This window comes from Papilio machaon, chromosome 20 (genome assembly GCF_912999745.1).
Source record: "Papilio machaon chromosome 20, ilPapMach1.1, whole genome shotgun sequence".
Classification (NCBI taxonomy): Eukaryota; Metazoa; Arthropoda; class Insecta; order Lepidoptera; family Papilionidae; genus Papilio; species Papilio machaon.
In genome coordinates, this window is record NC_060005.1 from 4,416,125 (window position 1) to 4,443,507 (window position 27,383).

A 27,383-nucleotide genomic window follows, 5' to 3' on the forward strand; every position below is an offset into this window, starting at 1 on the left:
ATCGTTTGAGAGTTTTTACTTTTTCTGTAATAAATATTTTAATTCTGAGCATCGAAAGTTACAAATCGATTTTCCTTTTTTTCCGAATTAAATATGGCAATCATGCACTTGGACGTTTCAAATTTATTGTGTAGGTAGAGAATGGTAAGAGAGTGATTGAGAGAAAAGAGAAATCGTTTGAGAGTTAATACTTTTTCTGAAATATATATTTCAATGTCGGAATCGAAAGTAACAAATCGATTTTCCTTTTTTCCGAATTAAATATAGCAATCATGCACTTAGACGATTCAAATTAATGGTGTAGGTAGGGAATGGTAATAGAGTGATTGAGAGAAAAGCGAAATCGTTTGAGAGTTAATACTTTTTCTGAAATATATATATTTCAATGTCGGAATCGAAAGTTACAAATCGATTTTCCTTTTTTCCGAATTAAATATGGCAATCATGCACTTGGACGTTTCAAATTTATTGTGTAGGTAGAGAATGGTAAGAGAGTGATTGAGAGAAAAGAGAAATCGTTTGAGAGTTAATACTTTTTCTGAAATATATATTTCAATGTCGGAATCGAAAGTAACAAATCGATTTTCCTTTTTTCCGAATTAAATATAGCAATCATGCACTTAGACGATTCAAATTAATGGTGTAGGTAGGGAATGGTAAGAGAGTGATTGAGAGAAAAGAGAAATCGTTTGAGAGTTAATACTTTTTCTGAAATATATATTTCAATGTCGGAATCGAAAGTAACAAATCGATTTTCCTTTTTTCCGAATTAAATATAGCAATCATGCACTTGGACGTTTCAAATTTATTGTGTAGGTAGAGAATGGTAAGAGAGTGATTGAGAGAAAAGAGAAATCGTTTGAGAGTTAATACTTTTTCTGAAATATATATTTCAATGTCGGAATCGAAAGTAACAAATCGATTTTCCTTTTTTCCGAATTAAATATAGCAATCATGCACTTAGACGATTCAAATTTATGGTGTAGGTAGGAAATGGTAATAGAGTGATTGAGAGAAAAGCGAAATCGTTTGAGAGTTAATACTTTTTCTGAAATATATATTTCAATGTCGGAATAGAAAGTTACAAATCGATTTTCCTTTTTTCCGAATTAAATATGGCAATCATGCACTTGGACGTTTCAAATTTATTGTGTAGGTAGAGAATGGTAAGAGAGTGATTGAGAGAAAAGAGAAATCGTTTGAGAGTTAATACTTTTTCTGAAATATATATTTCAATGTCGGAATCGAAAGTTACAAATCGATTATTCTTTTATTACGAATTAAATATGGCAATCATGCACTAAGACGTTTCAAATTTATTGTGTAGGTAGAGAATGGTAAGAGAGTGATTGAGAGAAAAGAGAAATCGTTTGAGAGTTAATACTTTTTCTGAAATATATATTTCAATGTCGGAATCGAAAGTTACAAATCGATTATTCTTTTATTACGAATTAAATATGGCAATCATGCACTAAGACGTTTCAAATTTATTGTGTAGGTAGAGAATGATTAGGCAGTGATTGAGAGAAAAGAGAAATCGTTTGAGAGTAGATACTTTTCCTGAAATAAATATTTCAATTTCGGCATCGAAAGCTACAAATCGATTTTCCTTTTTTTCGAATTAAATATGGGAATCATGAGGATAAACGATTCAAATTTATTGTGTAGGTAGAGAATGGTTATAGATTGATTTAAAGATAAGAGAAATCGTTTGAGAGTTAATACTTTTTCTGAAATAAATATTTAAATTTTTGAGATTTGTAAGTTTTTGAAAATCGATTTGTTACTTTCGATTCAGAAATTGAAATATTTATTTCAGGAAAAGTATTAACTCTCAAACGATTTCTCTTTTCTCTCAATCACTCTCTAATCATTCTCTACCTACACAATAAATTTGAATCGTCTAAGTGCATGATTGCTATATTTAATTCGGAAAAAAGGAAAATCGATTTGTTACTTTCGATTCCGACATTGAAATATATATTTCAGAAAAAGTATTAACTCTCAAACGATTTCTCTTTTCTCTCAATCACTCTCTTACCATTCTCTACCTACACAATAAATTTGAAACGTCTAAGTGCATGATTGCTATATTTAATTCGGAAAAAAGGAAAATCGATTTGTTACTTTCGATTCCGACATTGAAATATATATTTCAGAAAAAGTATTAACTCTCAAACGATTTCTCTTTTCTCTCAATCACTCTCTTACCATTCTCTACCTACACAATAAATTTGAAACGTCCAAGTGCATGATTGCCATATTTAATTCGGAAAAAAGGAAAATCGATTTGTAACTTTCGATTCCGACATTGAAATATATATTTCAGAAAAAGTATTAACTCTCAAACGATTTCGCTTTTCTCTCAATCACTCTATTACCATTCCCTACCTACACCATAAATTTGAATCGTCTAAGTGCATGATTGCTATATTTAATTCGGAAAAAAGGAAAATCGATTTGTTACTTTCGATTCCGACATTGAAATATATATTTCAGAAAAAGTATTAACTCTCAAACGATTTCTCTTTTCTCTCAATCACTCTCTTACCATTCTCTACCTACACAATAAATTTGAAACGTCCAAGTGCATGATTGCCATATTTAATTCGGAAAAAAAGGAAAATCGATTTGTAACTTTCGATGCCCAGAATTAAAATATTTATTACAGAAAAAGTAAAAACTCTCAAACGATATTTCTTTTCTCTTAATGTCTCTCAAACGACTCTCTAACGATTCGCATTGAAAAAAATAAAAAAAAGTAAAGTGAGGGGGCCAACTTCACACTAGAATTTGAAATTGTTTTTACGGAGAAAGTAGGAACTCTCAAACGATATTTCTTTTCTCTCAAACCCTCTCAAACGATTCTCAAACGATTTGCGTAAAAAAAAGTTAAAAAAATTAAAGTGAGGGGGCCAACTTCACGGAGGTGATTTATAAAAGCAAGCCCTTTAAACAACAATTTTTTAACCTTTTCATAAATGGACATAAAAAAATATGAGCAGGATTAGTAAATACTTATTGGCTATTAAGCCATTTTCTTAATTGTTGAATATAGAAAAAACTCTTGTGTTCAAGTTATTAATCCATCTATTCACCTGGAACAAAATTCCTAAGGGTAACAGATGTCTAAGTAGGATTCGGGTTGCATTTCATATTGTCCTGAATAGATGGACTAACCCCAACCCATTAATTTGGTTAATTCAAAAATTATCTATGTTGCACTGTGGCAATGTGGTACTCTGTGACACGAGTTTCAATTTTTGTCCTTGGTTATCCTTGGTCAGCGATATTGTTGTCTTTGGTGATACGATTTAAAAATTTCGATTTTATTAAAAAACATTGTTTTGTGTTGTTCACATTCCGCTATCGTTCGTATAGTTGTTTGCTGTAAATAAAATTTCAAATCTAAAGTAAGTATACTTAATACATTTATATTTTAAAATGACATGTATTACGGTACACAAAATGTAAAGTAGACGATTTTCTTTACTAGAAAACTAATAATATAATTGACAACGTTAATTATTCAAAAAAACCTACTACAAGCCTACATATTGTTAAATACAAAAATCTTATTGGCATTTTTGTTGTAGCTTTCAAGTGAAAATGGCTGCCTTAATCGTACAATCGCGTTTTGCTGGTCTTAACATTGAAGATGACGATTTTCCCACAACGAGTTGCGCCCAAAAGCCCAAGAAAACCAAAGTAGAAAATAATAAAAAGTGCGAAGTATCTAAAAAAACAAAAGCTAATGGCAACAAGTCTCAGGTACTCGTCGTAGTTTAATTAAAGCTGGTAAAAAAGGGTAAAAACCAAGATCGAAATACCTACAAAAGACAAAGAATCGTTGTAAACAGTTCCTTTTGTTTAGATTTTTCTTACATATAAAATGCAGTAATGACAGGAAATTCGCACATAATCGGCTTTGCAAGAACATTTTTAAAACATCTTAGCTATAAAATGCCTAAATATATTTTTTAAATCAACATTTAATCAATTTAAAACCTTTATATCTTTTCCATAGACAGTTATGTGGTAAACATATGTATGTAATTAGAAGTTAGTGTGTAATTTTTATTAATTTTTTTAAACAGAAGAAATTGTTTTAATAGAATGCAAATAAGAAAAAAAAGCAGAAGGCCAATGGGCCAACACCGGAGCAGTGGGAGCAATGGAAAGAAAAGGATGAGGAACTTGTCGATGGTAATTTTGAAACTGAATTACAACAAGTAAGACTTTAATTTTATTACTAATTATATTCCTATTTGTTTGTGTTAGGTAAGTAAGAAAAGAAATTTTGCAAAATGTGCTTCACAAGTTAATATTGCAGTTTTTAATTCATTAAAAAAACTTTCTTGATTTAAAAATTTCGATTTTATTAAAAAACATTGTTTTGTGTTGTCCACATTCCGCTATCATTCATTTAGTTGTTTGCAGTACATAAAATTTCAAATTTAAAGTAAGTATACTTAATTAGTAAGTATATATAATTATTAAACATTTATATTTTAAAATGACAAATGCAGAAAGAAATTAAAAGTAAAATAAATGACAAATAACATCTGTCAGTAATGTGACTTAAACAACAATAAAATTTTCAGGCAATTCTTTTATCCAAGCTTGATTATGAAGAAAAGAAAGATGTGTACAAACAAGTGAAGAAGGATGCAGAAATGGAGAAGAAAATGGAATCAATCCGTGTGAATAATAAAAAAATGAAGAAGAAAAATGTCATGAGCTTGGATCAATTTAATGAAATGGTCAATCCTACAGAAGATACTAAAAGTGAGTTATTTTCATTTAAATCTTATATATAAAATTCTCGTGTCGCAGTGTTTGTGGTTAAACTCTTCCCAAACGGTTGACCAATTCTCATGAAATTTTGTGAGCATATTGAGTAGGTCTGAGAATCGGCCAACATCTATTTTTCATACCGCTATTAAGTTTTTTTTACTGCGCGCGGACGGAGTCGCGGGCGACAGCTAGTTTTATTATAAAATCTTCATTTATGAATGAATTCTAATAGTGAGCCCAAATGGCTTTAAGAGTACAGCAATAAATAATTTCATGATTAATATCCTGTATTGATAAGCTGTAGTGATAAAAGATTTTTTTATTAGAGTGTTTTTATATAACTTAAATACATTTAAACTTATTTTAAAAAATCTTCACCAAATTGAAAACCAATATAACTTTTACTACTTAGGCTACATTTTTTATTTTATTAATTTGCAATATTTTTTTGCAGACATTAAAAATAATGAAATAGTAGAAGAAAAATGTATTAATAAAGACACAGAGTTTTTCGAAAGAATAAAAGATGACACTAAAAATGAATTGCTCAGAGAGAAAATTAATGATAGAATTAAAAACCAACACTCTGTATCTGATGAAGTTTTGTCTAGAGTACAGTTTGCTGATGCTTTGGATAAGAAGAATCAAGAAATAGCAGCATTACGCGAGGAACTTGTTACTCTGAAACAGGAATTACACACAGTTAAAACAAGAAATAAAAAGCTATGTAATATTCTTGGCCAAGGAGAAAGTAAGATTGTTTTCTTTATTTTTCTAAATTATATAATTTTTTTTATTACATACAAAATTTGATGTATTTTTTTTTATGAGAAAGTGTTTTTTTTCTTAATACATTGTTGACCGGTCATGACTTAACTCGTGTTTCTATGGCCGAATGTTGCTGACCGGCCACAAATAAACTCGTGATGTGGTTTTTTTCGCATCACTGTTGTTTTCTCTGTTGACGACCATACAGTGCACTTGTTAGTATAACACAAGCTGTTTCTCTTTCTTATAAGACCCGCCAAATATTTTGTTGTAAAAAAATATTTCATAATTTAAAAATTAAAAAAACGATGACGGAACGTAATGAAGAATCTTTCAATGAATTATACGCGGGTTCCATGATTGATTTTCAGTAAAATTGCTGGTCAACAATGTGTTAATATTTGTACCTTTCTAGCAATTTTTGACAGATTGAGGTAATGTGAATTTTTTTATTGAACTATTCAATAAATAATGCCATTGATACAAATATGGAGCAGTTGGTTTGCTTTTTTATCCATAAGCTTTAAATGACTGTGAAAGTCAACTTATATGTAAATATAAAATGTTTTTCAATTTTTTTCAGTGAAAGACAAAGCAGAATTACTAATAGATGTGGAGAGACTGCACACAGTGAACTCTGAACTGACTGCCGAGTTGGCATCACTACACTCTGATCTCGAGAAGGAACGTTCCAGACACACCGATACTAAATCTAGAGATAAGGTAAGGTTGATATTTATAATATGCACATTTATATAACTACGGATTATTAAGGAATTATTTTTATAGTATAAACTTTTTGACACAATGTGATTGATTGTGGGATATAAATAATGACTTTGAGTAGTGTAGATAACTTACATTAAATCTACACTTAAGAACCACTTAACTTAATTTGGACTCTGAGTGAAGCGATGAGTATAACAGTTAACTGGAAAGTCAGCTTTACCTTTCCTGGTTACTCAATTTGCTTTTTTTCAGAAATATCCAAATAAAAAGAAAAGCATCCGATTCGATGTCTCGTCAGAAGCCCTCGTTAACAAGGAGGCTGGTTGCGGGACGGAATGACAAACAGATATTGTTGACATATGTATACAAAAAGCAGCTGTTTAATGTAAAGATACAAAATATGTGTACAGATGAATAAGTTCACTTTTTAACCCAACAATTGTAGGCTGATAGTATTTGTTATTTAATTTTACTGACCATATTGCTAATTTCACACGAGGGTAGAACAGTGAGGCAATGTGGTAGAGCATTGCAAAACAGTACTTTATTTCCTACTGTTTTCTTCACTGCGCTGTCTTTCTCTGTAAAATGTGGTCTACCCTTAACACTTTTAAAGCCTAATTAAATTAGTGAAAAAAAAAAGTCTACCATCATTGGGTTTAAAATCGAGACCTTGTTTTTTAATGATTAAAATAAAAATCTCATAGATCTATCTTCACTTTAATATTTTAACTGATTAAAATTTTCTTAGTGAAGTGATTTTTTTTTATGATTATTTCATGGCCGTAATAAATATTGTGATTGATGTAGTATTACTCGCATGCGAGAAATAAACAAGCATATTTTGATATACGAATATGATATTTTATTTATAATCTGTGGTTTACATATTCTATGTATTTGTGGCAAGTTTCTACTGGTTTTTCAGCAAGTTTCTACTGTTTTTTCAGCGGCAATATGGATGACAATTTTTTGTTTTTAAATATTTTGGCAGTAAAAACACGGTAATGGGCTCTAGATCCTTTCCAAAACAAATGTTAATTTTTTATAAAAAAATAAAATTATTTTGACTGTGTAGTCTAGATTGAATTACAGTCTATGTGGTTTTATATTCTTTATCTATTATTAGAAGTTCTAAGATGTGTCTCTATTTGGGCCGATCAGGCTAAAATCGGCCCAATAGGAAAAAAAAACAGTTGGACTAATTGATCGGTATGCCGAAGCTTCGAAATTCAAATACTGGTTCCGTCACTGGCTAATGGATATCCGTGACGTCGACCTTGAGAAGCGTGTTCACATGTTATTACACACCTTTTGTTATTGAGTGATACATGTTTTTAATTTGAATGTTTTCGGCAATGCAAACATACGTTAAGAATACTTAGCGAAAACTATATAAAGCAGCAGGACAACGGGATAAATGAAAAATAATATAAAACATCGTATGATTTTATTCCGATCCTTAATTAAATACACAATTGTAATTAATAAGTGACAGCGATACGTGTATTGTATTTGTAAATGTAAAATTAATAAAATATAACATTTCTAACTAATGGTTAGTTTTATTGTTCTTCAAATTAAAATTGTGTATCAAAAGATCGATAGAAAATATTCTCTGACGAATCTTAGAACTGAAACATCAAGAATCAACTTTACATATGTCTAAGTTATAGTTAGATATTACTGGATAAATAAAAAATACTACTAAAGTTACGATTATGCTTCGTCGGTTAAAAGTAATGAGGGCACAAACATATAAATAAATATCTTCCGCTTCAATCTTGACGCGTTTTCACTGGTTTTTATACATATAAATTAGTCTTATCAAAATCAAGTAGTGGGTTAAATGTTACATAAAATGTTTACGACGACACATTTTGAATACATGAAGTTCGGCCTGCGCGGGCGACGGTCTACGTCGGCGCGGCCGCAGGCGTTTGCGTCTCGTGACTAGGCACAACGAACAGCAGCGCGTCAACGCTATCCGTATCCATTGTGATCCACAGCAATCCATTCGTACAAACATATGAATTCTGCAGCATTTATTAGTATTACCTATGTATAAGCTTACAATGTACTTATAATACGAGTGTCATATTGGCAGTAATCGTGTTTATGGCAACGTGAATTTGAATTAAAATATATTTTTGGTCCAAATTTTTTTTTACAGTAATCTACTTACGACTTTCACGTCCCGTTACTTTATTATACTTCGAAGGAATACATACACCACATTAATACTGATGTTATAAGAATTTTTAAAATATTAATATTCGTTAAGACTAAGCGAAGACTATGTTAAAACTAGAGTTCACTTATATAATATGGCAGTAAGTGGTAATCGCGGAGCGTCATCTCGCGTGCAGTCGAGACCCGCTCGCCATCACACGGTGATGTTATTCGAGGCCGTGTTAGTGAATTTATACTACTCGATGGGCTACGTACTCAACATTACGTATCTCACACGACACCTCGGCAAACTTTATATCACTCACACGTTAAATTGTCACCTCACATCTGAGACTTCGCACTTTATAGTTCATTCAATATACGTTTCGTTCACTTGACTCAATTTCATTCTCGTTCTTTCCATTTTTGTTTGTGGTCACTAAAATGTTCGACCTGTGTACTTTTTGTAACTCAACATTCAGTCGTCATTCCATCATTTGGATTTGCAACAATTCGTTCGTTTATTTGTGAAATACGCCACGTTATTTCATCTTTTATGTTTTTTTTATTCCTTATAATTTTCAAAATTGTTTCATTTAGCAGGCCGGCACATCAGCGCACTTGATAATGCTGATGGGCTTAATGGCCGCGTCGCATAAGGAATCTGGTATGACGTTATTCGTTGTCTTGTCCACGCAGTAAACGCTCCGTTGTTTTGTTGCATCCTCGCCCTGCACATAAATAACATAATTAATTTTGTTTAACATTTTTTTTGCACCATTGATAAGAACGAAAATGTTGATTAATGTGCCAAACCTTATACAAGCATGCGTATCTTTATACTAGTTTTTTTCTAACTTATATTTGCGACTCTATATTAAAAGGAAAACTGGTCTGTTGTCATCAGGTTGTAATATTTAGTTTATTGCCCTTTACTTATGTAAATGGGGAAGCTACATGTTGTTCTACGTACCGGCATGTGGCAGGTGGCGGAGCAGAGGTTCCAGGCGCCGACCCACCAGTGAGCGCGCGGGCAGGCCGCCGCCCGACACCGCTGCATCAGCGCCTCGTGCCGCGGCGGCTCGGTCTGGTAGCATTGCGACTGCTCCACCACTCCTGCAATACATTATACCAACCAACCAATATTAAATAGGAGTATTTTCACTTTAAAACCTTAAAGTAAAACTTAATGTATGAAAAAAATTACCTCCAAATAGATATTCGGGTTATGGATAACTTTAACTCTGTGCTATCCATTGTTTCTAAGCACTCAAAATTAGGTATCAATTACTTTCGGAAACATGTAAACTAACTTAGAACCTCACATAAATGAATAAAATCTAGTATATGATGATATAATACAACATAGACAAGTATAATTGCAGTACATACGGTTGTGTTCGTCGACGCACTCTATGTGCCTGCGCATGTAGCCGTCGCCGCAGGAGACGGAGCAGGGCGACCAATCAGAGAGGCGGTAGGTGTGTCTGCGCTGCGGCCGCGACACCGTGTACTGGTACGTGACGCCGGGGTTGCGGTGTTTCCCGCCAGAGATACGTTGCTGCGGATCACACGCAACGGTACATGCATTACAGCGACATCTAGCGTCACTCCTCAAAAATATATAGTCAATAAACAGTCTGCATTTATATTTGTATTATTTACTTTATAAATATTTACTCTATAAGAAATGCATTAAATAATTAACTGCGACATTTGTTAATGAATATTTTTATTACAATATTTTTTAAACGAAATTACTAGTCCTATTACTAAATCTGCTATTGACCACTTAACGTCTCTGTGTATGTCCTAAAATTTTGTGGTATTTACTGTAGATATTTGATATCCCCTAACTATTACTTTAATATTATAGTTTGTATTATTAATACTTACGAATACTTTGATATCTTCAGCAAGTGGTCCACTGATGCGCACTTTTTCCCAGTCCCGGTCTCGCTCGTAGATCGCCGGCGCCCCCGCCACGAAGTACTCCGATATTGTTGCATTTCTATATATACAGAAAAATTACGTTAAAAAAATTAACAAGGCATATTATTAACTATAAAAGCTCCATAAATTCCACTCATGGCGAAAAAAATAAAAAAATTACAGGAATAATCAATGATCAGGTTCTCGTGAAGTGACCAGAATATTACGAGAATTATTGGACAACATTCCGATATTGACAATAGTCACTGACCTGGCGCCGACGAGGTACATCCTGCGGGACTTGGCGCTTCTGATGGAGATGTAGTTGCCTGTGCTCACCTTCTCTTCGATCTTCACATTTCTGGAACCCGCCGGGATCACTGCAACCTGGAACAAAACATTTTGTTTGAAATACTAAATATTGTATCAAAAAAATCTATTGTACGTTATCGTGGCTTTCTTTACCTATGACTATAAAACATAATACTGTGATTGAAGTTTAGCTAGATTTTTCAAAGAGATGATGATACGTTTTAAATCTGAATGTTACGACTGTGAAACATGTTTTGTAGTGTGTTTACCTCAGAGAAGCCGGGCTGTCTCGCGGTGTCCTTGGTGTATATACCGAGTACAGTCTTGCAGGCGGCGCCGGAGCCCCCGCAGACGCCGCACGCGTCCTCTTCCAACTCCGAGCCCACGATCCAGTCGCAACCCACCTTGTAGCACACCCCTACACAAACACTTACCATTATCGCTACAGTTTTTTTTACACTAAGTTTTTTTATATATCCAAAGGTGGCAACCGGCCACCTGAATTCGCCGAAATAGTGAGACATCTGCAAATGCAGATGCGTTGTCTATCTTTAATCAACGGAGGAGAGAACGCACAGAAAGAGGATATTTCCCCTTCCTATGTGTCCTCTTCCGCCAAATCTACTTCCCCTTCACATCCTTACCTAATAAGAAAAGGATGGGAAGGGAAAGAGGACTTAAAATTAGGCCTCCGGTACCACAAAATGTGTGATTGAACAAAGTGATTTCCTTAGTTATAATTAAATTAATATTTATGACTTTGTTTAGCTGTTGAGAGCTCTGTGGTCGTATTATTTTTGTGATCCGCTAGCATTATATCAAAGACTGAAAAGTAGGGTTAACAAATTGTTGATTAAAAACCTTAATCATTGTTTTATTTACTTCGTCAGTCGTCACGATATGAAAATATATATACATAAAAATTTACATTTCGATTTAGAATATTGTAGTAAGTACTGGTTCTTGAAAGCAATAGTGTTATATTTACCAGATATGCACATGTCCCTGGCGCCGAGGTTCTGTTTGCAAGGCGTGCCGTCCGCCACGAAGCCGCCCAACATCTCCACGTCACTGCGACTGCGCGGGATGCACTGCAGCTCGCATGGCTTGTCTAAATAACATACATTATTGTATTGAACAACGTAGTTATTACATTAAATAATACTTTATATCTGGAGTGTCAATAGTGTGAGATTTTATTTGACTATTGATGTCAATGGTACGGATAGTGCTTTGACTGTTGCTAATAATAGTACAATTTGATTGGTGACGTCAATAGTATAGAATTGATTTGATTAAAAATGACAATAACGCGAATTTGGAATTTACAAATTAGGTGTAAGATTGGGGCCTTAAACATGGCAATGATCTTACTCGTAGCCGAGATGTATTCCTTACTGTGTTGCTGCTGCTAAGAGTGCAGTTACTGAAGATAAAAATTCAAGTTTCTCTGTAACTTAATATTTTTAAACTAAGCTACGAACCTTGATCAAAATACGGCACCCAGTCGGAGATGGTCTCGTTGTTGTATGTAATGTTGTTATACTTGGCGCACTGCACCTCTCTGAACGTCGGCTCGTTGATAGGGCACGGATCCGTGTTGCAAACTTTGTAGCTGTAATTATAACACATCTTAAGGCTAATCTTAGTTAATTATAGTTCTTAATTAACATACAAGGAGTGTGATGTAAACAGTAAAATTTAAAAATTAAACTTTATTCAGAATAGGTATGTAAACATCCTAAAAAATCATTTTCGTTTTCATTTTCATTTTATTGCGTTGCGGTGCGTCGCATGTTTTAGAATAAGTCTTACTTAATACTTTAAAATTGTCTTATATTAGTTTGTAATTATTTATGGGTACTATTTAAGCCTTTTTGCATGTAATTCTAGTTTATTTCTTAATTGTATATGGCTGTTTAGTACCTTAATAAAATAAATAAATAAACACTTATTACTGAGAATTGGAAGAGGAATATGTGAATTGTTACGTGTGCATTACGCTTGTGTATACGAGTTTTGTATTACATTAGGTTCGAGACAAGTTTGAATTTGTTAAAAGAGGAGACCAAGAGTTAGGTACAGATATTGTTAACGTCTGTTTTAACGTTTTTTATTCTTTTCTTAGATAATCTAGTCCACACTTGGAAAGGAACTTTTAAACAGTATTTAACTGTGCTTTGGTGATATTTTGCAATGTAGGTGTTGGAACGTATTTGTTACCGGCTCCTGTCACCGATGCAGTATTTGCCGTTGTTGAGGGGCTCGGGGCGGTTGCACTCGCGCGCCTGCGTGCTGACGCCGGCGCCGCACGAGCGCGAGCACTCGCTCCACTCCCCCCACTCGCCCCACCCGCCGTCGCGCGGCGCAGGCGACGGACTGCGCGCCACACACGTCTGGTTTTGACACCACTGAACAACACCATAGACAAATGTTATTTTTTTATATTGTTATAAAAGACGAAAGTACCCGCATTTTAAAAGAATTTAGAAGTGGTTTAGATCAAACTTCTGCGACAGTATAACTTAATAAAATGACTCTTGTTTGCGCTTCGCAGAAGGGAGAGCTTTTTGAGAAGTACTTAAATAAACAAATCTGTTTCATTAGAAACATAATGCTAGTGTCCATAATTACGTTTCCATCAAAACCTTAGATTCTTCTTACTGCTACATTAAGCTTCTGAAGAAATATACTTATAAAAATAAAATAACACATGAGGGTAGTCGTAATTTCTTTCGATAGTACAATTGTTTAGCAATCATACAATCAATATCTTCGATTATATCGAACAGTACCATGTTTTCTCCGCATGTGGTGCCTGGGGCGGCGGGACGCAACATGGTCTTGCAGGTGTTGTTGACGAGACACCAGAGATGCTCGCACAGCTCCGTGGGCTTGGCGCACACCACGGCCTCCGCACCAAACTGGAGGTGACACTGCGTCGCCGCATCGAACGTCACTCCTAACATCATACACAAGTAGAGACATTTTAATTTTATTATAAATATTAACAGGCCAATAGTCAAATTTGAGAAGGTGGTAAATGTTGACGGGTGCTAAAAATTGCTAGATGGTAAAACATTATATAGACAAATAGAAATTAGTAATATCAACTCACCAGCTGGTACTTCAGGATAAACGTACTCTTGCTGTGAAGGCAAGTCGCTGAGGCATTCTCCTAATCCGGCGCTGAAAATGATTACAAACTTTTTACCAGCCGTGCATCAACGAATTAGGTTTTTTTTACTTTTGTGTCGACTTTTTGAATGTCGGATACTTTCGTATTTTTAGAGGTCTTCAATAAACTCAGCGATGTGACAGAATGGTAGTGAATTTTAAAGTTGACAAATCAAATTAATAAAGATTTTGTTTAATTAGATAATTTGGGAAAGTCGTTTCTAAAGTTGTAAAATTCGACTTATCACTGATCAAATAAATTACAATAGTCTATTCTTAGGAAAAACCTGATTTGCCGCAACTGTTTGATTATAGATTACTTAAACGTTTATGTTTTGAATATGTAAATTAAATATATTAAATTTAAAAAGTATTTTGTACGATGTGATTTAGTATTAAAATGACAGTTTTATAGTTATTCACACGGGTCACTGCAGTCGAAACTAACAGACAATGATTTGATTTAAATCGATAAGAAAATTAACAATTAATTTACATAATTAGAGAATAAATGCAGTTTTTTTATATAATCTAAGTCATACTATGACTAAATTAATTCGTTCTTCTGAGAAACTGTGACCAAGATTAGTACTCGATTTGTCTAACGCGTTTTCCGGAACAACTGAGTTTTATTAGGATTTAAAAATCAAAATGGCGACCACTATGTTGACTAGCGTCATATGATTTATGTTCTACAGACCGGTTATTCAAAGAAACATATACAGATAAAGTTATGAGTATACACAATGTATGCAAAGATTAATTTGTTTGATTTAGTTGATAATTTACAGCTTTATCGCGTTAATTTTGTCTGTTCTATTTATAAATATTGTTTGCTTTTATAAAAATTATACGCGTAACGGTAACTTATATTTTAATAAACATATCTGACAAAGTCTCAAATAATTGACTTTAGTATTAACTGATTTCTACTAAATTTTTTCTAAAAACAGGTCTTGCCTTTTTACGGTAGTGTATTCTCTTTTTATCTGTAGTTGATAGTTGTTGTTGGCATTCTATAAGTAATCGCATAAAGAAATGAAATTACTTACTCAAGGAAATTGGTTACATCTCTCTTGCTGCACCGTGACCATGCTACTTGTATGGTGTCAGCTTCGAAGATGGGTGTCATGACGTGTAGCGTAGACCCCTCGCGGCGGTGACATCCAATTTTCTCCGTGTCATGGTACAGGCCGAAACTGATCGAAAGATATATAACATCAATTAAAAATAATACATAATCAAACACGCCTAGATTTTTCGTGAACGTTTCCATGCATAAAAAGTGTGGTAACAAGCATAGTTGTGCTACTTAAAATTTGCATGTAAATATTACTTAGGCGCCATAATAAATGTAGGTTAAAATTTGTAACACGAGTATCTTAGGGAATTGCATTCATTTTTAGACGAATATTGTATGTATAGAGCGTGCGAAATATAAGCCCGTGTTTGGCTACATATCTAGGTCACGGACGTGTTATCTTTATATTCAAATTATGTTTCAGAAATGCATACATTGATATCTTTAAAAAGACTTCATTATTTACTATGCAGTTAAGATTATAACAATGTCTTCAAAATATAAAGTTGCGTGGGGCCGATAGCGTCGCGTCAATGCGCTGGAGTGCATCGTACTCGACGAATGATGCATTCATACTGAGGAAGAAGGTCATTGCCTGCATTTTACTGTTTGCACGACTTACGTAACCAATATTTATTTAGGCTCACTGCGACTCCACTGTATTCACTGTTCTCTTAAAAACATATTATGTCCGCGTCCGGAGCGTGACAAACATAATATTAAGATGTGGGAACAACCAGAGTAATAGAATAATTTCTTGAAAAATTTAAAGACAACCTTAATCCAATTAAATATTTATACGTAACATAGAAATTTCATATAATATAAGCACATACTGAAGGGTGTCCTTTTCCTATGAAACAAGGGTTTATCAAGTTTATTTTATAAAAAAGCCAAAAACAATTTGGTTTTAAAAAGAATCGATTAAATTACCGATTTATAGTTTCAACATAATAATGTACAATAAATTTTTGATATATTATAACAGTTAACGTTAAGAAAAACATTAGGATATTTTGATAGGCGCGGATGTTGCGCCGCGTCCTTGCGGTAGTCTCAGTTCAGAGCGTGACTCACGTCTTACAATCGAAGTGCTCGGCAACAGCTCACGAATAAAACTCAATACAGAATTATTCCCGAATGTATATACCCATATAGTACGATGCTAGAACATTTGAATTGCGTAAACCCGTTTACTCTAAACTAAAATACGATGTAACAAGTATACGAATTATCCGAGTATGCATAGGCGTGCGTCTTATGTATTTTTTTAAATTCTACCAAGTTTTGACCCAAAGGATCACAAAAACGGTAATACCGAAGAGAATACGACGTTATTTCTTCTTTCAGTTAATTAACACAAAATTAATAAACACAGATTTAAAGATACCAAAGGATCTACTCACTTGTATGGCTATCACCACATAGTTGGGGTTAAAATATAAGAGACCTTTTGTAAATTAATATAAAAATACCCACATACAAAGTTTTAAGGTTAGGTCATTACGTGAGGTTAAGTCGTTCGTTAAAAGATTTGTGGATACTTCTAGCGTAAAATCTATTCTAACAATATCTTCAAATCGTTTCATAAGTATAACAATAACAATCCGCCCTCTAAAATCAAGATTGTAAGGATTAAACGATGCTGTTGCAATGTTTTAATAACCCATTTTACGAGAGTCCGCATCGTAATTGTGCCTTGCGCCGTACGCACGGGCTTTTGTACTGGACAATGCAGGGTTGCCAACATTACTGTATTTATGGACGATTAATGTTCATGCAATTTATGTTATCTGTTATAATAAATGTCAATTAACAACTACGAATAACAATGTAGTTAAACGATTTTATCATACAAACATCTAAATAAAAATTAAATTTTAAATTGATTTAATTTAAAGTAACGCTAGTGTAGAACGTGTTTCTGTCGTAAATTAAATTGTATAACAAATACATTGATATTATAACCTATAGTCGCAAAAAAGAAAAATCGATAGTCGAGAACACGGACGTAAAGATTGGTTACGCCATAATGTTAGATTTAAATGTTTCTTGATAAATGGTTAATACTACTAATAGGTTTAATTTAATGTGTTAACATAATAGGAATCTTGTAACCTTCTGATAGGAAATTGATTTCATATTATTTAAGGAAGAGTTAACATTTTAAATTTAGTTTTTTTTACAATGGCCTTAAGTTTGGCAGCCTCTTATAGTATTGTAACAAATTTGATTGCATCATTAGAGACATGTCGTCTCACAATCACTAATACGCTTGCAATAACTTTATAAACCGGTTGTATTGCTTGTGTTTATTGTTAGGTAATTGATATTTCAGTTAATTTGAGATCAATTGAACCATAGACATTCTGTTCGAATGGAATGAGCACAATAAGTAATTATCGTAATTTAATGTTATACAATGTTGTTAAAGAATAACACTGCTCAGTTTTATGTTGTTAGATAGTCCAATTCTAAAAGTAATACTTTGTAGATTTAGAAGTTTGCATGCTATGCTAGACTGAGATTTATTTACGCCAGGGAATCAATATGCATTAAAGTTAGATTTTAGCGATAATGCTAATCAAAAAGTAAAAAATATACAAAACAAAGGGCCCAGCACGAATATTTATGACACGCAACTTCATAACGTCATCGCCATAATTTGTATTAAGATCCGTGCAGCGCTTTTACCGTGCGTAAAGTACACCAACAATCTCATACATGTTTTGGCAATTAAGTTGTGAAGGGGCGTGTCGCAATATTCGTGGTAGGCCCTCTGACAATAACTTTTTTTGACTATTCTAATAGCGTTATCACTAATCTAATGTCACCGCTTCAAAAAAAAGAGACTTCGGCTGTGCTCGCCTCGGCAGTACACTCTGAGTACTGTGGGGTTGGTATTTTAATATTTTAATTATGATACTGACTTGTGTCCGAGCTCGTGCGTGATGGTGTGCGCCAGCATGATGCCGTTGTCTTCGTTGACGGAGCAGCTGCGGTCCGGCTTGCACATGCCCGCCACGTGCGCCACGCCCAATGTACTGCAACAACACGCCCGTTACACGATACATGTTTTAAATATAGTGGGAAATGACAGCAGTTGCGGATGTCTATGGGCAAAGGTCGCTTCGCTATTTCAGCGAATCAGGTAGTCGCCTGCTCGTTTGCCACCTTATGATATAAAAAAAAAACATCACACTGGCAGCAATTTTTTACTCAGTACTGTTAAAAATGCACGCACCAGCAGTTTATTAAATTAAATATATCCATCATCATATTATTAAATCAAAAAGTAACATATAAATTCGTTATCATTTATTTTTCATACAAAATGAATGAATGAATGCGTCTTGTTACATATCGCTCGAAATGAAGCAGCAGTAAACCAGACATGGCAGTGTCAATATTGAACTACTTCGGTTTACTTTTACCACAGATAAGATTTTATAACCCAATATCAGCTTTATCTATTCCACTTTAGGCTATTTCTTTCTTATATAGATAATTTGTTTTAACATCCGACGTTTCTGGCGCTGTGTTTAGACATGTAAAAGGTATACTAAAATAAACGCAGTGAATATTTTAGATGTAGGAGATTTTATATAACAAATGTTTTTAGTACTCTATTTAAGATCGGGAGTTTAAATTAGGTAAATGACTTCTGGCTTTTCATGTTTATTAAAATATTCTTTGACTTTTTATCAACAAAATAGAACTTACGTACAGTCTTCAAATAAATGGAATAAAATATATTAGGGATAGAAATGACGAATAAAATATGATTACTGATAAAGTGTTTATATCTTTCACAGTGGAACCGATTACAGATATATTTTAAAAGATTAAATAAAAAAATGTAGTACAGGACTGTAATGTGTACCGTCTGGAATAGAAACTTGTTGTGTCGTCTGTTTCGCGTCGTCCGACCACATACCAAGGTTCTACAAGTTGTCCGGCGCCGCGCACAGTAAATAACGCAATCAAATGTTTGGTCGTTCGCTATTTCTTGAACTACGACTAAAATAGACGTTGCAAATTGGAATATACCTACATTGTGTGTTATACCACTTAATGATCATATTTCTTTAGGTAATTAATTAATTATTTTCGAACATAGATGATTCGTTCAGACATACGTATCAAGAATATATGACTATATCTACAACCCATAGACAACGATTTTCCTTCATAAATTAAACGTTTTCATGATCAATTTTAGTCTACCAATTAGGTGTAATTTTAGCCCTTTTTTCCCTCATTATTTTTATTAAGACCAAGGGAATTAAATCACGTTCCATTTTCAAATTCTTGTAGATGTTCTTTTCAATCTGTTCCATGCTCTGACCTCTATACATGGACAGGTTATAAGCCGTGGTATTTTGTGCTTAATTGAATTGATTTGATAAATAATGGAGATAGAATTAACTGTCGGTAACATCAACATGCGTGTTTAAGTTGGTACGAAGCAAAAGCTTTTATTTCCAAGCAATGACCTATTCATATAGAGATCTGTGGGTTTAGCACGAATATTTATGACAATCGCCATAATATCGCCATCGACACATTATGTATTAAAATTTGTGCAGGGCCTATATCGGTAAAGTACATCAAAAAATCATACTAATTTTGACATAATTGACGATGACGATACGGAAGCATTGTTACAAATAGACCAGGCCAGTTCCATAACACGAAACGCAAATATTCAAAATATTTTACAGTTGCATGTATACATGTATGACATAATAAATCGTCTGTGAACTGTCAACACACGATTACATTAGATTAAAGTTGTATAGTGGGTGTGGTGCATAGCAATATTGAAGCATCGCGGTTACGGGCGCGGTTGGTTGCTGCCAGACGGGAATAGGCGGCTAATAATATGCGCCGACGCTGACTCAGCCACGCGGAAGCCGACAGAAAACTTTATAAATTCACAATAATAAATTCTAAAACTCTATAATACTTAAATAGTGTCAACACACCGCGCAATCTTAAATTATTTAACATAGTTGTTAATTTATCACTATATGACATACTTATTGTAAAATTGTAGGATGAAAAAACTAAATTAGAAGTTATGTGATGAGAATTATGTAATTGTAATTTAGCTGTTTGGATCAAGTTTATAAAGACTTTTATAAAGCTACTTAAGGTAATACCTACAACTAAAATAAAGTTACTCATAGTAATATTTACTAGTGTGATAAGTAATTATAATTATTACTTATGCGTTGATGTCTTTTCTTAGCGTGTTAAGTTACGAAAAACATGTTATATTACCATGCAATAAGCTATATAATAGATATGAAAAGACTTATTAAATCTTATTAATGTATGTGTATTGTATGTGTTGTCAACAGGTCGTCGGTAAATGTTAAAGACGTTATTACAGTGTCGGCTCGGAGGTCCTGTGTAACTGGAATTGGAATTAGTTTCGAAAACAGCGTTACGAAATACAAACGAGCGGTTTGCGGCTCGCGTCCGACTGTTACTTTAGACTTTAATCGACCGCGAACAGGTTGTCGCGTCACAACCATACCGCTTTTATATTTCATTTCAGTGTCGGCCTTTATTCGGATGTCATTAAAAATTAAACAGAAATAAATGTTATGAATGAACACTTTTATAATTTAAATGAGATTACCGTTTAAAAGAGAAGAACTTGCTTTTAAAAACCGAGTAATTTTTTGTGAATATTAATGTTTGGCCTTCGTTAAATCGTATTTTTAATTCAATGCAAAAAAAGAATCGCATAAATATAGTCGTGCGAGGCAAAATAATTCAGACAGTTCGATATTTAATGTTTTTTAGAGCGATAAATTAGTTTTATACGGCCAGGTTCTTTTAATAATAAGCAAAAAGTTTTTATGTAAATGTCTAGATGACTAAAAAAAGCTAGTGCAAAAAAACTAGAATTACGTTCTTCGTCAGAGATTAGCGAAGTGGGTGCGCGGCTTTGAAGCGTGAGGTGTGAGGCGTGAGGCGTAAGGTATGAAGTGTGAGGTGCGAGCCGAGGTGAGATAAGTCGTGGCGACACGAGACCGCTTGGCGGCGGCGCGGCGGCGGCGGCGGCGGCGGCGGCCAGTTCACGCTTTTGAATTCCAATCGATCGACTTTTATGTACAATACATGATACGTCACGATTAGATGATTTATTGAAAATATTAAAATTTATGTATCTACAATAAAACTTACGTACACTTCAAATGGGAATATTAAAAAAAAATGTTTTGAATAAGATAAAATGTCAGCGGGCATAAATACCGAAAGTAAAGTGACAGACAATACAAATCTAAGTTGCGATATCGAGTATTAGTGTTGGTTCTTCCTGGATGAATTTATTAAAAATATATTTGTTAACTTAGGAATAAATGCATAATGGATTTGGCACTATCGTAAGACATTCTATTGGCTATAACTACATAATATGTACACAAAGTCTTATGTTCAGAACTTAGATAAATACTTCCGGGTATTTGGATCAGAAGTGAGTGACATGAAACTGTCTTAAATATATGTGGGTAACTAGTTACTCGATGAGTTAAAGTTTCACGGTTTTCAATGCATAATGTATGAATACAGAGGTGGCGGCCACCCCAGCACCGTTACCGCCTCATTGTATTTTGATTGCAGACTTCCCAGAATATTCGGCTACTCGTTTGTACCGTTTACTGCGCCCATCGGCTTACCTTATTGCATTCATTATACGCTTTTTTGGTGGAAATACGTGCCCAGTATAAGAATTAATTCGCTTAAATTCAACAGTAAACATATCGACAATTTAATCGGCGATATTAAAAACAAACAATCTTAACTGCCAACATCGTCGCTTCTTTTTATCGACTTTAAAGGATATGAGGCTGGTTTTTTTGTTTAAAGATCTTTGCAGTTATGTAAATTTATATTGTCCCTAATTGATATTTTATTTCAAGAGTGTAAATTTGTTTTAAAGTTTCGGAAACATACGAGTATAGTAGGCATGATGGGGTTGGGTAAGAATCGATCTTTGTTTGGCAACAGACAGCGTCTTGTTCATGTTTATGTAACGTTCAGTTATAGGCTTTTGTTGTAATGAATACCCAATTTGTACACACCCAACATCCTTGGCCTTAATGTCGGCGCTTTTGAAGCGACGTCACGGCTCAATCGCGCCGTTAGCGCTTCGCGAAACCTTCGCAAAAACTGATATTAATAAGCCGACCGGTATCCGTCCACATCTCCTTTATTTTGACAATGACGTAATTATTTTATTCATACTTAACTATTGAGTACGCTAACGAGATTTAAATCTTAATGACAGCCTTGTGGAACATTAACTTTTTTTCGAACGCATGTAATTTTGTTTAATTCGTGGTCATATTTTACGTGATATTCCACCGCTGTAATAATTCTATTAAAATATATCATTGTCTCTGGTTTTTTAATGAATGAGAAAGATAACAATATGTTTTATACAAGTGTTTCAATAATGGAAACTTGCAATTGTGTAGAGATAGAGGCAGGTATTTTATAGGTAGAGATTTCGAGAACTTGTATGACAAGATATCATTTCGAGTGCTAGTTTAATCTTATCGTATTTTGTACCATATTTCGTGTATACAAAAAATTCTTATTCAAGAACTGTTATCTAAGTTTCCAATATGTTTTGAAATATTTTGTCGTACGTTGGCGCCCTGCTGACCGACTTCAACATGATATCTGTTAAGGCAACGAATTGTCACACATATACGCGAAGTGTTAGCTTGAAGCGTGATTTATGTAAACAAAAACGTTGGATTTTTTTTAGCTAATTGACATCTTTTAATTGATTATTGTAAATTGATTTAATAGATAATTTGCCACACTTAGACTTAATTAAATAGTGACTGAGGACTAAGATCTAACAGCAGTATAGAAAATTTCTTAGTTTAGGAAATCTAAACCAAAGGGTCTGAGATTGAAACTTATTAATGAATCTGTATGTAGCAGTTAGTTGGCCGTTTTTTCTATTTAAAATGCTTTTGCTGCGTAAATATTGTGAAAGTACAAATCAAGTTTTCACTGTAAGAAAGCTTTTAGAAACCGGCAACAAATGTTGACTCATGTAATTTTAGACGAAGAGCAACAAATAAGCAAAGGTTCGCTAAACCTTTTATCTTTAATAGGACTAAAAGCTAAAAGACATAAATGGTTTCCTATTTATGTAACACATAATAACTGTTACATGACTTACCTACTTTTCCCATGTTATTAAGCTAATTAAAGCTAATATTAAGTTCATATTTTTATTGACGTTCTTACACCCGTTGTGTAATTGCCAGGTACTAAGCGTCGTGAATGAAAATTCGCTTGTAAATCTATCAATAGTTTTGTTAACAAGATGTATATTTACAATTGTAAGTAATACGTAGGCAGTGACGATTGGCCCAGTATTGTGGCAGGTGAAGTGGCCCACGTCGGAAAGTGTTCTAATTCTAGCCGCACGGTTACTCACCGGACTATTTACTTTGCAAACAGACGCCCCTGCCATTGACCTTGTGATAGTGATTTTCACGAACAGATGTGCCTATCGTCAATTTATAAAACGCAATTACGAACGTAATAATCGTACGTAGATTCCATTAAATATGACCTTACTATTAAAAGCACTTCGCAATTACTTTTAAATGTAATTTCTTGAATTACTTATAGCTTTAGCTCTATCAAATCAACTATATCTATCGAATCAACGTTGTCGTTTTTTAAATTAATGAAACACTTGAATTTAAAATTAATGGAAACAAACAACATTAAAGTTCTCTGTTTACTTCATTTTTGAAGGCTATTCCTCTTACCAGTTACTTCTCTCAATTTCACACTTAAAATTATGTATAGCGGTTACTTAATACTACATATACCAGTGGGCAATTGTGACTGACTATAGACTGATAAGGATATCTGACCAGGTGAGCAAATATCAAACTAAACTATGACAGCTAACTAGCACCACTCTGTTAATGTTAAAGTTTTACAAGAACCATGTTTTTACGGTAGCTGTTTTGTAGTTTTTCTTTAAAACCTATTTAGGCACAGAAAATGTCACAATTTTATTTTTGTGACTGTACTAACCGCGATAGCTGTGTTTTTGCCACCGAGCAAGATAACCTTGTTTTACTATAAGGTCTAGTAACTTATTTATTATTATTTATTGTAGGCCGGAACTTTGGTGATGATACATATAAGCGGACAACGATTTAAAAAGCTAAGTCAGTAGCGTATGTGCTATTCCAGACAGCATATATTTGTTCTAAATTTCATCTAGATTTGTTCAGTCGTTCTGTAGTTACCTGATAACAGACATCGATACATCCAAACATTTAATTTTATAATAGTGAGATAAAAATGATATTCGTACCTACAAGGGGAGTCATGTTGGCTGCAGATGTCTTTCCTGGTGACGAGAATGGCCACGTCGTGGTGGTGCGGATTCTCATCATCATCAGGATTCAGCTGCTGTTGCCACCAGCAGAACGATTCCAGCGTCGCGTCCGCGTTCGTCGACACTTTCAACTCTGGCGCTGATTGCATCTCTTCGACCAGAATTATTTTGACGACGGCAACTTTTATGTAGTTTCCAATTGATGGGTCCATATACAGAGACGAAACCTAGAGGATAAATATAAAGATATTTGTAGTAAATAAAATGTTAAAAGTATGTTATGATTGGCAACATTGAGTATTATAACAATGACTAATTTTCAAGAGAGCCATGTAATTTATATTACCTGGGCTCCTATTTGTTAGTATGCTCAAAAGCTTACAGAGAACCCCATCTTGTTTGAGATATTCTTTAACAAAGCTGATATTTAACAACTGCTTTGGTGTTCTTGATGTGACCATGAGAAGTTTTTTATTTTTGTATTTTTACTCAATTTAAATAACAAAGTAATATAATTCACATTCTATGTGATTCTGCACTAAGCATACATTAAGAAACATATTTAGTAAAAAACGAGATTTACATGCAAGTTTGCTTTAGGAATTAAATCTTATGTTGTTATCGTTGTCTTCAGTTATATTTTTGGATGGAGTATCTAAATATGTCGATTTGATGATATTTTGTCATGGAACGTAAACACTCAAAATTGAACAAACTTTCTTATTTTAAAAATATTATTTGTACAATATTAAAGCACTTTCGTTCTAAAAAAAAACATTATTTGTCAAACGAGAGATTTACTTCTGCAAATTTATTAAATAAGTGAAATAAATATTATATTTACCATATTCATAATAGTGAGTAGGTACGTCTCCAAGCTTCCCCGATCGTGGAAGTCAGTCATTGACTTATCAGCGACTAACAAAACCTCGACGTGCTGTGGTCGACTGACAGAGCGCGTGGACCGTCGCGTGCTGTCTCTACTGCCGTGCTTCCAGTGCTCCTTACTGCGACTGTTCTAAAATCATACTTTATATTGTTATAAATGTTGTTAATTTTATTGACCAACAGATAAACAGATTGCTAGATATATGTGTTTAGTAGCGAATCATCTCAAGGCATATGTCAGACAATTTCATTTAAGAGCGAGATTTGTAATTCTTAAAGATTTAAATGGTAATAAAGTTAGGAGAAACACTTTAGATCCCGCCGCATTTCTCGTCCACCAGTATACTAGACTTGCCTTATTCTTGCCATTAAATCGCCGACGATACACACGTGATTGCAGCATTTCGCAACTAGAAATCGTGGGATAGCGCTATTTATTACACGCTTAGTGTATCCGTTATAATGCAACCATAAACTCTCCTTACACTAAATAGGGTCAGTCCTGAATCTGACATTATCTGCTTTCGATGAGACTCAAGTGTTAGTGCACATGTATTTCTAAAAAGCGTTTGAAGCTTACCTTAATATTCTGGTGCGTACTTGATGTGTCATTATGCCGATGGAAATTTTTCGTCTTCCATTGATACGGAGGTTGTTTAGTTGCGCAATTTTTCGATCTCTTTCGCCTTCGTCTATTTCTAATACGTCGTAACCTCAGACTGTCCGATGTCTTTTCTCGACTCTGACTTCTGCTGTGAGAAAATTCGTAAGAATTACTTTTTTCGACGGATCCACTTCTTGAATTTGATTGGTGCCGTCGTTGTTCCATTCGTAATCTCGCCTGGTGCCTCCTGAATTCGGTAGGATTAAGTCTAATAGCTTCTAATCGTTTTCGTCTTGCTTCTAAATATTCTCTTCTCCGTCTGTCCATAGCCTCTTTGTTGCTGCGGTTTTGATGAGTGTTTGAGTATCTTCTGTAATTAGTGTTAGTAACTTTGTTATTGGCTTTATTTTGTGGTAGATTTGAATTAGTTCTGCTGTCAACTTCTCTCTTCGCTCGATGATAAGCTTTAACTTTGTCTACGGCCGACCGCTTAAATATTACGTGTGGTCGCCCCGCGGAACTATCGGTGGGAACTTGATTGGATGGCTCGATCCAGTACTCTCCGTGCTCAGTCCGTAAAAGGCCCGCCTGTCGGATACAGAAATTCTATTACAATTTTATTTACTATACAAAAATATACTATATAAAGTTATATAAATAAAATATATTATAAAAATCCTAAGTCATCAAAAGATACTCATTCTCCAAGTATTTGTTGAATTGTGAAATTAAATGGTTCATCAGTATGTGTATATCTTTGTGAAAAGAGTTAACAATTAAAGTGACTATGTCTGCACGGTCTCTGTATAAGTTTTAATAATGGATTAAGCCTTATTAAGTAGCCTATGTGTTCTTCCAGACTATGTTATACATGTATGCCAAATTTCATCGAGATCTGTTGAGTTCTAGAGAGACCTTTAAACAAACTTCCATCCATCTAAACATTCGCATTTATAATATTAGTAAGATGTTCAGTTTAAATTCACGCATCTACAACCGGTTTTACTAGTCGATCGACCAATCTGTTTCTATTACTGCTCGCTACTAAGATAAATTGTTTGATAGCGAAATCAACATAATTTTGCGGGGAATTTAACGTAAATCGTTTCATTTAGACCGCTTTATTAAGTGCCAGTTAACTAATCTACAATGTTGTTAAATGTTATTCTTGGTCATTAATGTGACCAGATATCAAATGAAGATTGTATCTTTTCTACGAATATAATAATTATTTAAGTTTTGTAGCGTGAAAGTTACTGCTTCGTAAGACAGAAAATGCCTACAGCAAAATTATGTGTATCACAAAATATAGTTAAGTTTGATTTTTATTTATACGTTGATTATAAATGTTTTGATGTCGATAATATACGTACACTCCCTAAAATAAATTATATAAATAACATATAAATGAGGAACACATGTTACGGTACTAGACATAAAGTCGACTATAGTAAATATTTGCTATCGATTAAAAATTTGATAAGCATAAAGCGTTGCTAGCACTTGACTGGTCACTTCAC

The 27,383-nt window shown here is 33.8% G+C and overlaps 2 protein-coding genes across 2 annotated transcripts in view; one reads left to right on the forward strand and one right to left on the reverse strand.

The window, feature by feature from the left end:
- The first annotated feature begins 3,282 nt into the window (after positions 1-3,282).
- On the forward strand, positions 3,283-6,992 carry LOC106717486 (G kinase-anchoring protein 1). The gene is made up of 7 exons (XM_045682867.1): positions 3,283-3,413; positions 3,597-3,771; positions 4,116-4,232; positions 4,605-4,788; positions 5,252-5,548; positions 6,149-6,288; positions 6,547-6,992. Exons 2-7 carry the CDS (start codon positions 3,610-3,612, stop codon positions 6,631-6,633), a joined length of 987 nt encoding a protein of 328 aa, XP_045538823.1. The 5' UTR covers positions 3,283-3,413; positions 3,597-3,609; the 3' UTR covers positions 6,634-6,992.
- Positions 6,993-7,873: 881 nt separating this feature from the next.
- The window catches only part of LOC106718908 (A disintegrin and metalloproteinase with thrombospondin motifs 7), a 67,656-nt gene continuing 48,146 nt past the window's right edge, over positions 7,874-27,383 (reverse strand). Inside the window, exons 5-20 of the mRNA XM_045682790.1 lie at positions 25,840-26,451; positions 25,216-25,389; positions 24,348-24,598; positions 17,899-18,012; positions 14,940-15,086; positions 13,829-13,899; positions 13,506-13,672; positions 12,934-13,121; positions 12,195-12,325; positions 11,699-11,821; positions 10,980-11,128; positions 10,670-10,785; positions 10,363-10,477; positions 9,859-10,027; positions 9,440-9,582; positions 7,874-9,197 (exon numbers count right to left, since the gene is read on the reverse strand). Coding sequence (XP_045538746.1) covers positions 9,063-9,197; positions 9,440-9,582; positions 9,859-10,027; positions 10,363-10,477; positions 10,670-10,785; positions 10,980-11,128; positions 11,699-11,821; positions 12,195-12,325; positions 12,934-13,121; positions 13,506-13,672; positions 13,829-13,899; positions 14,940-15,086; positions 17,899-18,012; positions 24,348-24,598; positions 25,216-25,389; positions 25,840-26,451 — 2,805 coding nt within the window. The 3' untranslated portion in view covers positions 7,874-9,062. The remainder of the gene's footprint in view (positions 9,198-9,439; positions 9,583-9,858; positions 10,028-10,362; positions 10,478-10,669; positions 10,786-10,979; positions 11,129-11,698; positions 11,822-12,194; positions 12,326-12,933; positions 13,122-13,505; positions 13,673-13,828; positions 13,900-14,939; positions 15,087-17,898; positions 18,013-24,347; positions 24,599-25,215; positions 25,390-25,839; positions 26,452-27,383) is intronic.